The sequence below is a fragment of the Pecten maximus genome, chromosome 14, assembly GCF_902652985.1.
Source record: "Pecten maximus chromosome 14, xPecMax1.1, whole genome shotgun sequence".
Lineage (NCBI taxonomy): Eukaryota > Metazoa > Mollusca > Bivalvia > Pectinida > Pectinidae > Pecten > Pecten maximus.
The window spans coordinates 6376886-6392745 of record NC_047028.1 but is presented as its reverse complement, the minus strand read 5'-3'; the positions used below and the strand labels follow the sequence as shown (position 1 = coordinate 6392745).

Below are 15860 nucleotides of genomic sequence, written 5' to 3'. Positions count from 1 at the left end.
CTCACAGAATATCGTTCAGTCCGGTCTTGAATTTGGTTTAGAAAGTATAATTTAAATATAATTGTATTGGTCATGTATATAATATACTTATTACTATTCCATGACATATCTTACTGTCGTTGAACCATATATATGGATACTGAAAGTACTACCTTGACGAGGCTGGTTGTATTTAATGTACTGACGTAAACAGTAATCCGCATCCTACTCGTGTAACGATGGCGGCAATTGGGTCTACTTGAAATAGGCAAGTTCGAATTGACATGTTCAGAACACCGGAAAACAAAACATGAATTCGGCACAAGATTTTGTATTCACATATAACTACATTAATCAAAATAACAAGAGAAATAGGGATTTGGAATATCCAGTGGAACATTGAAATCAACAATATGTTATCTTTAAAAAAAAAAAAGAAGCTTCCTAGGAACTAATCAACCATCGCTTTAAACAATTAAATTTTGGAGTCCGCCAGTTAACTTTGATAGCATCAGTCTGTGAGGTTAATATACTTCCATAGTTAATCAATATATTGCTGATTAAAGGATTCAACGGCCTGTTTAATTTACCATTCAATAAAAATCAATTCAAATGCCCATTTTATCAATCTATATATCTAGCAAAGGTAAACACTTGTATGTACGGAAAATCTATGTGTGTAAATTTATCTCAGCCCACACCATTATGACGTCCTGAAGCGAATTTCGGAATGCAGACTGAGAAAGGAGGACATGAATGACCACTGCTTTTCTGCGGAAAAAACACGAATACGGTTTGATGTGATCGATGCTTTAATCAGTATTTCAATATGCTCGAAATATAATCGATCTTAAAGGGTTTTGGAATGTTAAACTTAGGTATTATAGTGGTATGGAAGTAATTAAAAAAAAAAAAAAAAAAAGATACTCTATACTTCATAAAGGCTTTATATGGTCATTCTTTGTGTCCAGTTTGAGATATACTTTTCTATACATCACAAGAGTATATGAAGGTTAAAGCCCCATAAGTACCATTTCAGAAGCGTACTGTAAATAATTTGGCCAAAACGTTGGCGGAAAGCAATCGTCACTATCTCCTTAATTACGATTATCACAATGGAAAACAAAACAATTAAGTTTTTTTTAAATTTATTTATATAATTTGAGAGTCGTTTCTTTAAAACTTGGACATATATTTTCCACATGAATGTCGTTGATCCTATAACTTTATATAATTTAATCCTACACGTGTTTTGTTTCCCTATCCTCCTGATTAGGCAAAATTGAGGAAAGTAGGACAATGTGCACTCCAGAAGCGGGTTATTTTGTATGAAGCTGTTTCTGTTGGAGTCATGATACTATGTCAAACATTTCCGTTGCATGATTTCCTTTCAAATTTCCAGACGTTGTATTTACATTATAATGAAGAAATGAAATCCAAAACAAGAATTTGTTTATAATAAAACATGTCTATTTTCAATAAATAGTGATACATAAATACAAATTGAAACCGCAATTTGAATCTGAAGCACGCGTAGACGTAGAAAGACTTCAACCTAAAAAAACAATGAAATTTAGTAAACAAATTGATATCAATAGCGGGAATCATTTACTGGACAATGAAGTTTGTTTAACATACCTGTAAAGATACTAATAGTGACAGACAACCTGGATATACAATGAAGCAAACTATGTTGTATATAGTTTGGCTTTGCAGGAAACTATACCTTGTATTAACCCAAATCACGATCAGTTATATTGATAATTGTTTTTACACCTACCAGCAAGTCCAGTCAGAAGGGCCTGTTCTCCTGTTGTAACTGCTGTTTGAAGAAGTTGTTCACCGACATGGGTCAATTGAGATCCGAGATCGTGCCAGAAATCACTAAAACCACAAATTAAGACATAAAGAAAATAGTTTGCAAGAGTTTTTTTTGCTATGATAAGTATAATCATTCCTCTTAGATGAAATGTAAAGTGTTCATTTAGTGTATGCAAATAATGCATGTAACTATATCCGACTTTGACAGATGATTTTTTATGGCTTCGTGTCATTCAGAGGGAATAGATTAAAATATTCAACAACTTAACCATTATAAACTAACCCTTATAAATATATTATTTTATGTTCCTCTCGCACCTACCTCCTCTTTCCAAGAGCACTGGTGAGAAGAGCCTGTTCACCGGTCTGAACTACTTGTGTGAGAAGTTGTTCGCCGACATGGGTCAATTGAGATCCGAGATCGTGCCAGAAATCACTAAAACCACAAATTAAGACATAAAGAAAATAGTTTACAAGAGTTGTTTTGCTATGATAAGTATAATCATTCCTCTTAGATGAAATGTAAAATATTCATTTAATGTATGCAAATAATGCATGTAACTATATCCGACTTTGACAGATGATTTATTATTGCTTCGTGTCATTCAGAGGGAATAGATTAAAATATTCAACAACTTAACCATTATAAACTTACCCTTATAAATATATTATTTTATGTTCCTCTCGCACCTACCTCCTCTTTCCAAGAGCACCGGTGAGAAGAGCCTGCTCTCCGGTCTGAACTACTTGTGTGAGAAGTTGTTCGCCGACATGGGTTAATTGAGATCCGAGATCGTGCCAGAAATCACTAAAAATTAAATGTTATGATAATTTATGTAAAATAATGATTACTACAATAAGATCTATTTTTTCTTGGCTTATTGTTTAATGTATTATCATTATAATCATTTGTGTTTAACAGATAAATTAGTTGTATGCTTTCGTAAAAACGATACTATTCAATCGAACACAAACATACTCTAAGCCATTTTAAAGACTCAATCTAAACAATAATTATACATATAGATTAGCAGATTTTTCTTGTACGTGTTGTTTAATATTCAATGTTTATTTCTTCGAAAAGTCATCAACACTTTTGCTTCTGATGATTTTTCGCAGACGTATGTGTTACTTGATGAGATGATTATTTCGATGTATTTTGACTCTTACCTCCTCTTTCCCAGGGCACCTGCTAGTAAAGCCTGCTCGCCGGTCTGTACTGCTGTTGTGAGGAGTTGTTCGCCGACATGGGTCAATTGTTGTCCAAGATCGTGCCAGAAATTACTACCAATATATAAAACAAATGTTTTATGTATGTACGTGGTTTTGATGTAGCGATGATATATCAGCATGTTTATTCTAGGTAAATGGGGGACAAGTTACTATATGATTAAATACATAAGTTACAAAAACTATTTTGAGTTAGACGAGTGCTGTTTAAAAAATCGGGAAACAACATATGTGTTATTGAATCTGATATTCACCTCCTCTTTCCCAGGGCACCTGCTAGTAAAGCCTGCTCGCCGGTCTGTACTGCTGTTGTGAGAAGTTGTTCGCCGACATGGGTCAATTGTTGTCCAAGATCGTGCCAGAAATCACTACCAATATATAAAACAAATGTTTAATGTATGGACGTGGTTTTGATGTAGCGATGATATATCGGCAAATTTATCATAGTAAAACGGGGACAAATAATTATATGCTTAAATGCATAAGTTACAAAAGCTATACTAGTATTAGTTTGACAATTGTTGTTTAAGAATCGGGAAACAACATATGTGTTATTGAATATGATATTCACCTCCTCTTTCCCAGGGCACCTGTTAGTAAAGCCTGCTCGCCGGTCTGTACTACTGTTGTGAGAAGTTGTTCACCGACGTGTGTCAACTGGGATCCGAGATCGTGCCAAAAATCGCTTAAACGTGATGAAAAAAATTAATCCTGTTAAAATTCGTTTTTTTTCTTTCCAAATATATTGCTGGTATGCATGGTTTTGGTTCAATGCAAAAACTAGATATTTTTCGATTAAGCATTCTCTGAGGGGAAAAAGTATTTTAAAACATGCTTTATTACTGTTATATTGTTAACTGGTTGTAGGAAAACAAATTTGCACATTAAGAATTTAAAATCCACGTAAAATATTCAATGTCAAGCATCAAACCCAAATTAATGTCAGAAGTGGTGATAATACTTAGTCAGATATCATTATAGTTGACGGCTACTGAAATAAACTATTTTGGTTTCGGTATTAAAATTCTGGAGAAAATATAAGGCATAGTGTATTTGATTCGTAGACGTAGAGCATATCTAACATTAACTTCTCATCCACATTAAAACATTCAAAAGTCTAAAGACTTTTCACATTTCTTGTTTCTCAATGATCTGCGTGAGAGGAACGTGGGTGTTCATGTAGATAAAACATCAAATATCCTTGTTTATCATGTCGGTTTTTATTTGTTTATCACTTTCAGATAGGATTACATTTCAATCTCTCAAAAGGAGCTAGGCTCGCTTGGTTATCATTAATACCATGTAAGCAACAAGTGTATCTTACTCTAGTATTTCAATCTTTCAAAATGCTTTAAATGAAAAGGAAGCGGGCCTTCGTTAATATTAGATTTCCAGCGCTGGGACTTTAAAACTACTATTCGGAGGACAGTTGTGTCGGAGATGCATATTATCAGTCATAATAGGATACTGTTTATCCAGAAATGTAATTAATAAATTGGGAATTTTTAGAAACCCCAAAAACCTTTTTAAATACATCATTCGAAAATATCTACCTCCTCTTTCCCAGGGCACCTGCTAGTAAAGCCTGCTCGCCGGTCTGTACTGCTGTTGTGAGAAGTGTTTCACCGACATGGGTCAATTGTTGTCCAAGATCGTGCCAGAAATCACTTACAGAACAAAATATACGTTGATAAAGTATAAGTTAAAGGATACAGAGTTATTTAGCCTAACAAGTCTTTTCGTTGCCTGCCAGCGTCCTTTTGTGATAATAAAATAAATGTTTTCGATTTACTTTCGCCACAAGTCCGAATTTAAGCAAGAGCTATACAAGTTTATTAAGATATTTAGTTAAAATGACGTTTTCAAACCAATAAATACACTCAACTTTAAATCTGGACCTAGCTATGTGGGGTTCGTGTCAGATATAGATACCCATTACAGTTGTTAGGACGTTGGTTTAGTTAGCTGACGATACCCACCTCCTTTTTCCGAGAGCACCTGCTAATAAAGCCTGCTCGCCGGTCTGTACTGCTGTTGTGAGAAGTTGTTCACCGACGTGTGTCAACTGGGATCCGAGATCGTGCCAAAAATTGCTTAAACGTGATGAAAAAAATCAATCCTGTTAAAAAACGTTTTTTTTTCTTTCCAAATATATTGCTGGTATGCATGGTTTTGGTTCATGCAAAAACTAGATATTTTTCGATTAAGCATTCTCTAAGGGGAAAAAGTATTTTAAAACATGCTTTATTACTGTTATATTGTTAACTGGTTGTAGGAAAACAAATTTGCAAATTAAGAGTTTATAATCCACGTAAAATATTCAATGCCAAGCATCAAACCCAAATTAATGTCAGAAGTGGTGATAATACTTAGTCAGATATCATTATAGTTGACGGCTACTGAAATGAACTATTTTGGTTTCGGTATTAAAATTCTGTAGAAAATATAAGGCATAGTGTATTTGATTCGTAGACGTATAGCATATCTAACATTAACTTCTCATCCACATTAAAACATTCAAAAGTCTAAAGAGTTTTCACATTTCTTGCTTCTCAATGATCTGCGCGAGAGGAACGTGGGTGTTCATGTAGATAAAACATCAAATATCCTTGTTTATCATGTCGGTTTTTATTTGTTGATCACTTTCAGATAGGATTACATTTCATTCTCTCAAAAGGAGCTAGGCTCGCTTGGTTATCAGTAATACCATGTAAGCAATTAGTGTATCTTACTCTAGGATTTCAATCTTTCAAAATGCTTTTAATGAAAAGGAAGCGGGCCTTCGTTAATATTAGATTTCCAGGGCTGGGACTTTAAAACTACTATTCGGAGGACAGTTGTGTCGGAGATGCATATTATAAGTCATAATAGGAAACTGTTTATCAAGAAGTTGAATTAATAAATTGGGAACTTTAAGAAACTCCAAAAACCTTTTTAAATAAATCATTCGAAAATATCTACCTCCTCTTTCCCAGGGCACTAGTCAGTAACGCCTGCTCGCCGGTCTGGACTGCTGTTTGGAGAAGTTGTTCACCGACGTGTGTCAACTGGGATCCGAGATCGTGCCAAAAATTGCTTAAACGTGATGAAAAAAATAAATCCTGTTAAAATTCGTTTTTTTTCTTTCCAAATATATTGCTGGTATGTATGGTTTTGGTTCAATGCAAAAACTACATATTTTTCGATTAAGCATTCTCTGAGGGGAAAAAGTATTTTAAAACATGCTTTATTACTGTTATATTGTTAACTGGCTGTAGGAAAACAAATTTGCACATTAAGAATTTAAAATCCACGTAAAATATTCAATGTCAAGCATGAAACCCAAATTAATGTCAGAAGTGGTGATAATACTTAGTCAGATATCATTATAGTTGACGGCTACTGAAATAAACTATTTTGGTTTCGGTATTAAAATTCTGGAGAAAATATAAGGCATAGTGTATTTGATTCGTAGACGTAAAGCATATCTAACATTAACTTCTCATCCACATTAAAACATTTAAAAGTCTAAAGACTTCATATTTCTTGTTTCTCAATGATCTGCGTGAGAGGAACGTGGGTGTTCATGTAGATACAACATCAAATATCCTTGTTTATCATGTCGGTTTTTTGTTGTTGATCACTTTCAGATAGGATTACATTTCATTCTCTCAAAAGGAGCTAGGTTCGCTTGGTTATCAGTAATACCATGTAAGCAACTAGTGTATCTTACTCTAGGATTTCAATCTTTCAAAATGCTTTCAATGAAAAGGAAGCGGGCCTTCGTTAATGTTAGATTTCCAACGCTGGGACTTTAAAACTACTATTCTGATGATTTAGTTTGGTTTGGTTTATTTTGTTTAACGTCCTATTATAAGTCATAATAGGATGCTGTTTATCCAGAAATGTAATTAATAAATTGGGAATTTTTAGAAACCCCAAAATACTTTTTAAATACATCATTCGAAAATATCTACCTCCTCTTTCCCAGGGCACCTGCTAGTAAAGCCTGCTCGCCGGTCTGTACTGCTGTTGTGAGAAGTGTTTCACCGACATGGGTCAATTGTTGTCCAAGATCGTGCCAGAAATCACTTACAGAACAAAATATACGTTGATAAAGTATAAGTTAAAGGATACAGAGTTATTTAGTCTAACAAGTCTTTTCGTTGCGTGCCAGCTTCCTTTTGTGATAATAAAATAAATGTTTTCGATTTACTTTCGCCACAAGTCCGAATTTAAACAAGAGCTATACAAGTTTATTAAGATATTTAGTTAAAATGACGTTTTCAAACCAATAAATGCACTCAACTTTAAATCTGGACCTAGCTATGTGGGGTTCGTGTCAGATATAGATACCCATTACAGTTGTTAGGACGTTTGTTTAGTTAGCTGACAATACCCACCTCCTTTTTCCGAGAGCACCTGCTAATAAAGCCTGCTCGCCGGTCTGGACTGCTGTTGTGAGAAGTTGTTCACCGACGTGTGTCAACTGGGATCCGAGATCGTGCCAAAAATTGCTTAAACGTGATGAAAAAAATCAATCCTGTTAAAATTCGTTGTTTTTTTCTTTCCAAATATATTGCTGGTATGCATGGTTTTGGTTCATGCAAAAACTAGATATTTTTCGATTAAGCATTCTCTAAGGGGAAAAAGTATTTTAAAACATGCTTTATTACTGTTATATTGTTAACTGGTTGTAGGAAAACAAATTTGCACATTAAGAGTTTAAAATCCACGTAAAATATTCAATGTCAAGCATGAAACCCAAATTAATGTCAGAAGTGGTGATACTACTTAGTCAGATATCATTATAGTTGACGGCTACTGAAATAAACTATTTAGGTTTCGGTATTAAAATTCTGGAGAAAATATAAGGCATAGTGTATTTGATTCGTAGACGTAGAGCATATCTAACATTAACTTCTCATCCACATTAAAACATTCAAAAGTCTAAAGACTTTTCATATTTCTTGTTTCTCAATGATCTGCGTGAGAGGAACGTGGGTGTTCATGTAGATACAACACCAAATATCCTTGTTTATCATGTCGGTTTTTTATTTGTTTATCACTTTCAGATAGGATTACATTTCATTCTCTCAAAAGGAGCTAGGCTCGCTTGGTTATAAGTAATACCATGTAAGCAATTAGTGCATCTTACTCTAGTATTTCAATCTTTCAAAATGATTTAAATGAAAAGGAAGCGGGCCTTCGTTAATATTAGATTTCCAGGGCTGGGACTTTAAAACTACTATTCTGAGGACAGTTGTGTCGGAGATGCATATTATAAGTCACTATAGGAAACTGTTTATCCAGAAATGTAATTAATCAATTGGGAATTTTTAGAAACCCCAAAATCCTTTTTAAATATATCATTCGAAAATATCTACCTCCTCTTTCCCAGGGCACCTGCTAGTAAAGCCTGCTCGCCGGTCTGTACTGCTGTTGTGAGAAGTTGTTCACCGACATGGGTCAATTGTTGTCCAAGATCGTGCCAGAAATCACTTACAGAACAAAATATACGTTGATAAAGTATAAGTTAAAGGATACAGAGTTATTTAGTCTAACAAGTCTTTTCGTTGCCTGCCAGCGTCCTTTTGTGATAATAAAATAAATGTTTTTTGGATTTACTTTCGCCACAAGTCCGAATTTAACAAGAGCTATACAAGTTTATTAAGATATTTAGTTAAAATGACGTTTTCAAACCAATAAATACACTCAACTTTAAATCTACACCTAGCTATGTGGGGTTCGTGTCAGATATATATAACCATTACAGTTGTTAGGACGTTTGTTTAGTTAGCTGACGATACCCACCTCCTTTTTCCGAGAGCACCTGCTAATAAAGCCTGCTCGCCGGTCTGTACTGCTGTTGTGAGAAGTTGTTCACCGACGTGTGTCAACTGGGATCCGAGATCGTGCCAAAAATTGCTTAAACGTGATGAAAAAAATCAATCCTGTTAAAATTCGTTGTTTTTTTCTTTCCAAATATATCGCTGGTATGCATGGTTTTGGTTCATGCAAAAACTACATATTTTTCGATTAAGCATTCTCTAAGGGGAAAAAGTATTTTAAAACATGCTTTATTATTGTTATATTGTTAACTGGTTGTAGGAAAACAAATTTGCACATTAAGAGTTTAAAATCCACGTAAAATATGCAATGTCAAGCATGAAACCCAAATTAATGTCAGAAGTGGTGATACTACTTAGTCAGATATCATTATAGTTGACGGCTACTGAAGTGAACTATTTTGGTTTCGGTATTAAAATTCTGGAGAAAATATAAGGCATAGTGTATTTGATTCGTAGAACATATCTAACATTAACTTCTCATCCACATTAAAACATTCAAAAGTCTAAAGAATTTTCATATTTCTTGTTTCTCAATGATCTGCGTGAGAGGAACGTGGGTGTTCATGTAGATACAACACCAAATATTGCATATTATAAGTCATAATAGGAAACTGTTGATCCAGAAGTGGAATTAATAAAATGGGAACTTTTAGAAACTCCATAAACCTTTTTAAATAAATTATTCGAAAATATCTACCTCCTCTTTCCCAGGGCACCTGTTAGTAAAGCCTGCTCGCCGGTCTGTACAGCTGTTGTGAGAAGTTGTTCACCGACATGGGTCAATTGTTGTCCGAGATCGTGCCAGAAATTACTGAAATATGAAACAATAGCACGATTCTCCTATTCATAAGAGCAGCGATCACGATTCTACACTGATAAGCCATTCACACGATTTTATATTTTTTTTAGTAACAGGAGATGAGAAAATGTAGCGGCCAGACCGGGGTTCGAACCCGGGATCTCCGAACACTAGCCGGATGCTCTATCAATTGAGCTACCTGGTCACCGATGATCGATCCAGTCCAGTCCCGCTACATTTTATACTCGTACGACTATCCTAGTCATAAGACGATCTCACGATTATTTTTTTATTTTCTTTATATGATCATTTTTTATTTCAATTTAAAGATAACACAATTTAGAAAATAAGAAATGCATCTGTTCTGATCAGGGTCCGAACAGAATGTAAGGTCTTCGATTCATATGGTGATGTTATCTTAAACTTATAGATTATACCTAAGTGGTTGCCCACAGCTAAATGATTGAAATTTATTACTGTCATCGTATTAGCTATAACCACAGAAAAATGCTTAATAGAATGGTAACCAACATTGAATTTACACTTTTTCCTGTCCTAAGATCACAGTTGTCTTACACTCGGGTGATGAACTGCCTGGTAGATAAGTTTACCTAGAAATTCCAGTATATAATAAAACAAACTTACCGTTTGGTTTCTGCAAGGACAATTAAAACATGATTGTATTACACTACGGAAGTAAATAAACATCATTCACAAGTTAATTAAATGCATTAGCATTGTTAAATCATGATAAGGTTCACCAACACGTAAAAACATGAAAAAACGAAGTCTTTTCCTTTACACGTTTCTGATAAAACACGTAATTATCACTAACTTTAGTATAAAGCCATTAATACTGATTAATATGTACTGTATTACTCATTATAAGCATTAACGACAACAATATACATATTAAGATAAGATAATTCAAATGGGAATTATAGGAGTACTATAACGACACATCGCCATGTAAAAGTTCGTGAAAGAAACTGCTATTGCATACAAAAAATAGTTTTGACATTAAAACCAACGGGAATCACTTTTGATGTCTTGTTATTACTATAATTGTATAGAGTCATAACTATGAAATGATAAAAAATAATTGTTTCAATAGAGATACGAAAAAGGCATGAGGCTCTGATAGACCTCCTTTGTCTATAGAACCATAATCAAATTTCAGAACAGTTGGTACGGATATAAACAAAACACCATATATTTATTACTCCACTGAAGTCGTCCAACACAAAGAGGAAATAATATGCAACGTTACCTCTGATAACGGCTGCGGAGCTCACTGCTACCAAGCAGAATAAAGCTAAAAACCTCATCTTTGAATTCTGAAATGATAAATGATGTTCAAATGATTTTATATATATTTGTAATGAAAACCTTAAGTAGAATAATTTACCTTGTAACATTACAAACTGACAGAGCATAGTAACATCATAATTGTATGTGTGTACCATGAGGCGACTAAATTAGTTTTCTAAGCAACATCCTTCTACATATTATTTTCGGGACTTCGTGTACCACAGGAATGCAAAATATGATTTAAGTGGTTCATGCTTGTTACAGTAAAATGCTTGTTGAACATTACATTCTTCATACATTTGGTGAAATTCTGTTAGTTTGATATTAATACATAAATGCTTAAGATAAAGAAGACTAAGATAATTGTCCATCTTGCTGCACGATCGGTAATCATCCCTCCGAGAGCTTTTGAACCCAACACTCTTTCAAAGATTCGTCTATCTTAATGTGGATTTTATTTTTTTATAACAGATGAGAAACCAACCAAGATAATATCTTGATGACCCTTCAAGATTGGAGATTCATTTTTATACTCCACAATGGCTAAATAATGATTTCCCCAGTTCAATAGACATCATTATAAACAACGTCATAATGGTTTATTCCTTTAGTGTTACAAAACATGGCAGTAAAATCTCCAAGTTTGGTTAGACGAAGAAATCCCGCAACAGGCAATTGTTAATGGCCGTCCAAGATAAACTGAATGATATCCTTAATGCAATTGATGCGGTTAAGTTGCCTTTAGAAATTATTGTTAATATAACAGTACAATACTCAGACAATACAGTGAAAGAAAACAAAATAGATATCAATTGTGCGAATCACTACCCCACTATCATAAGATAGCATGCTACTTTTAAATCCCGCCACCAATGATTCAATACATATCCTACCTGGTCAATCACAGTTGAGGAGTGGACTGTCAATGCACGGGCAATGCTGCTTTTATACTGTAACTCACGTGACATGTATCACGACAACCTGTGGTCAGCATGTTTTGGCCAATCCCTTGTAATCGACATACTTTCATGTGCCCAATTCTTATCGCACTTTTGCTAAACTGGGCTGTAGCTTTCTATAGAGTGACAGGCAGATATACCAGGAAGAGGACACTTCACAATATCACGGAGAAGACAATAGCAATAATAGTATTAATAGCATCATTTTAAATTGGTAATTCAACTTTGAACTTACAACTTGGATTCGGAAATGAAATCATATTATTTTTTCGGGGAGATGATTTTATATTTCTTTCTTATTTCATGTTCATATTATAAGTATAAACCCCGTTAGAAGATACAGGTGTGAAAACATAACTTCATCGGACTAAATGCGCTAAACCCAGTAGCTAAATATATAGAGGATGTCGAACAGTATCTTAAATATTATCTAATATATTTCATAAGTGGGGCTTATATTTTAGCTATTAAAAATACCAAAATATTCGCCCCTGTCTTGAAATATATTTCGTATTACTGAAGATATTTCTAGATATTCTGTTTACTACGAGTCAGCTTTTAATTTTCGTCATTGTAGCTTATAGGCAGTGTTTTGATTGGTTAAATCAGAAAAACTGATATTTTTCAGTAGTGGAAAATATCACTTTTATAGAATGAATAATGTTCGATATTTCAATGGTAAAAATGTAATAAATCGTTATGTTCAACAGGACATTCCAATAGGGTGATGGGAAAGTTTCTACCGATAAGTCATGGTCATAAAACATATCACTGCCTTATGATAATGATTGAGACAACCAAGATCTAGATAAGAAGCACATAAATACACAGACATTACGAGAATATGTATAGCATTTTGTCCAATATCTTGATTGGTGTGCCTGTTGTAAGTATAATAAGATCGGTTGGGGTGCCCTTCTGGGTGTCATCTAACAATATCCCATAAGGGGTCACGTTCTGATGACCTTTGAGACGTGTGTATTTTACTTTCAGGGCTAATTGTCAATTTGTCGATGTCATCGAAGCAAACCGTTTCCTCACATCATGCATATGAAGACAACCATTTCGGCACAGCATGACCATAGCTACATTGTATATGATTTGTGGGACGAAATGACTTGAAACACATTGACAGATTATGCAAGCTATGCACTTTAGTCATGCTAATTCGGACATATACAATTCACTTCCAAGATTCTGGAAGTAGTCATTTGATTGGCTAATCCAAAAGGTCACCCTGATGTGACCCTTAATTGGATGTAGTTAGATGTTCATGTAACGTAGTGAGAATGACCATCTAGATTTTAATTAGATTGAAATGATGAGGCGTTGAAGGGCATTAAACTTAGCCAAAATGATTGATAGGCTATAGAAATCGACAAGTCGTTAAACAATTTTGTTTTAATGCGCAACGAGGGCTTGTCGTTGCTTCTTTACTCATTTTCCTTCCTCGTAGGTACATGTAGCCATATAGGGCATGGGAATTAATATTGTGCCCCTTGCAACATCTCATGATTGTACAACAGGCCCAGATGACCTGTATCACTCACCTATCTGGCTATTTAAGAAACAACAATTTAAATGATATAAATCAAAAGTTACCTAAAGTGCATATTATCTGTGCATCTAGACCCATATTTTGTAAGTATATTACTAAATAGACCTATTTTGGCACTGCCCTTCGGGCCCTTAGGTTGTCGACCCCATTGAATTGAATCAATCACCTAGGATGTTATCTTTGTAACATGAGCGATTTTATATAATGTTATTCATACTCAGGAAAGTGGTATGAAATTCCTTTCCGATAAAAACACACAATCTGAAATTTACTGAAAATATCGATGTTGAGATCTTGTCGTGAGTGCTATTCATTTAATGTGATGACCCAATCTAATTCAGATCCTTATTATCACTCCGTTTCAAAGAGGATCTGACGACATCTAGGAAAACCTTCACGATTAACAAATCAAATAACTGCCTTCAGAATCTTGCAGATAAATTTAATATGTGCGAACTAGCATGTCTAATGTGCAAAACTTGCGTACGCAGACCTGGTACAACCAACATCGCAACTGTAAACGTTCTTTTACAGTGCAGCCCTTACGACTTTCTCAGCTAAAGTTCCAAATTTAACAATCAACCGATCCTCGGTCAATTAGTAACCGAATAACCGATTAAATTCCATCATCAATCAAAAATCGATAACTGAAGAAAATCAATAATTGATCACCAACGAATGATCTGTTTTGAACGATTGCTACAAAGGTTATGATGTATCACAGTATTATAGGATTACAACATAAAATTATTTTCTTGTACCATATATGATTATAGTTATTTTTATAGCTGTCGTCGTCCAAATGATGTTAATGTATTTGTACGTTATCGTGGTGGACATTTTGAGTATCTGCATGTTCAAAATACGTTCATGTTTTAATCGGAAAGGAATTTCATACCACCTTTCCTGACTATGGATATCATTATATATAATAAGATTATAAGATAACATCCCTAGGTGACTGATTCAATTTAATGGGGTCGACAACCTAAGGGCCCGAAGGGCCAAAATGGGTCCATTTAGTAAGATACTTACAAAATATGTGTCTAGATGCACAGATAATATGCACTTTAGGTAACTTTTGATTTAAATCATTTAAAATGTAATTTCTTAAATAACCAGGTGAGTGATAAGGTCATCTGGGCCTCTTGTACAATCATGAGATGTTGGCAGCGGGCTCATGCCCTTTATAGCTACATGCACCTACAGAAAATGAGTAAAGAAGCAACGACAAGCCATCATTGCGCATTAAAACAAAATTGTTTGACGGTTTGTCGATTTCTAAGGCCATTTTGACCCGCATATGCACTAAATAATTTCATAATATGCACTGGTCCGATCGAAGTGAGATTTTGCATGATGGTAGATAATGGGATAATATGTACGTTAGAGAAAAGAATATAAAAAAAAATCTTCATTAACGAATTCCTCGGCGTGAAAATATCTCCCTGGACACTCATTAGGTGCACCCAAATGAAATTATAATAAATTAAGTTCAATTATAAAAGTATCTATACAATGGCCTCTTCATTGGTCAACTATAAAGCGGCAGCGTTCAAACAAACTATAATTACCAAAATGCAAGAAAATTGACAATGAATTGAATACTAATACCATGCCCAGAGAACTACGTGGCCCTTGGCCTCCTGTTTAAGAACGCCGAGGTGGCGCATCGCTATAAGCTGCGGGTATTTCTGGCTAGGCGATTGGGTGCCGTAGATCGTGTGTTAGGTAACTAGAGGTGAATTTAAACAGTTCTAGTGGGATTAAGATCCAGAGTAATCTGGCAGTTGATTGAGTTAATTTTGGATTAATAGGTTTTTAGGTGGCCTGAGAGTGGGAGACAATTATGTTTTGGTCAGCTGGTGTTTCTATGTTAGGTGTACATACATCTCTGATTTGGTGACTATAGTGCGCAATTTTGTATGTTTTGATGTTCTGATGTTGACTTGTTGATATGCGCAATCCGGTGAATGTGGTTTGAACCCCGTCACAATATTTTGATGCAAACCTTCATATTTCATATATTGCCATTTACCAACCATGAAAATCTGGTTTCGACAGATTATGCTTTACATTCTTGCATGATATATGTTGATTTGCACATTTAACTGATATTTCTCTTGACAACTATACTAGGTGTAAATAATAATTAAAGGTATATATATCTCCTGTTATATTTCACTCACAACTTATAGTAAACACGTATTATAATACAACTATTGTATACAAATCATACTATGTTATTCCACAAAAACATTTTTATATTTATATGCCTTTCAAGTTATGCTTTCTAAGTTAAGTGTGATAAAAAATGTACAATGATTCTGATGCAAATTATATGGAATATTCGTAGTATGGAATTAAATATA

At 34.4% G+C, this 15860-nt stretch overlaps 1 protein-coding gene across 12 annotated transcripts; it reads right to left on the bottom strand.

Annotated features, from left to right (window-relative positions):
* Nucleotides 1-1416: 1416 nt before the first annotated feature.
* LOC117342325 (multifunctional-autoprocessing repeats-in-toxin-like) lies at nucleotides 1417-11954 on the bottom strand. 12 transcript variants are annotated; one of them, XM_033904451.1, is made up of 18 exons: nucleotides 11865-11954; nucleotides 10931-10997; nucleotides 10306-10315; nucleotides 9559-9672; nucleotides 8824-8937; nucleotides 8397-8510; nucleotides 7413-7526; nucleotides 6987-7100; nucleotides 5992-6105; nucleotides 5010-5123; nucleotides 4584-4697; nucleotides 3602-3715; nucleotides 3285-3398; nucleotides 2971-3084; nucleotides 2495-2608; nucleotides 2123-2236; nucleotides 1760-1863; nucleotides 1417-1534 (listed from the first exon to the last, which is right to left on the bottom strand). In XM_033904451.1, exons 1-18 carry the CDS (start codon nucleotides 11937-11939, stop codon nucleotides 1530-1532), a joined length of 1743 nt encoding a protein of 580 aa, XP_033760342.1. In that variant the 5' UTR covers nucleotides 11940-11954; the 3' UTR covers nucleotides 1417-1529. The 12 variants fall into 12 exon arrangements, with proteins under 12 accessions (XP_033760342.1, XP_033760347.1, XP_033760344.1 ...); XM_033904456.1 differs by lacking the exon at nucleotides 2123-2236; XM_033904453.1 differs by lacking the exon at nucleotides 3602-3715.
* Between the last annotated feature and the right edge of the window lie 3906 nt (nucleotides 11955-15860).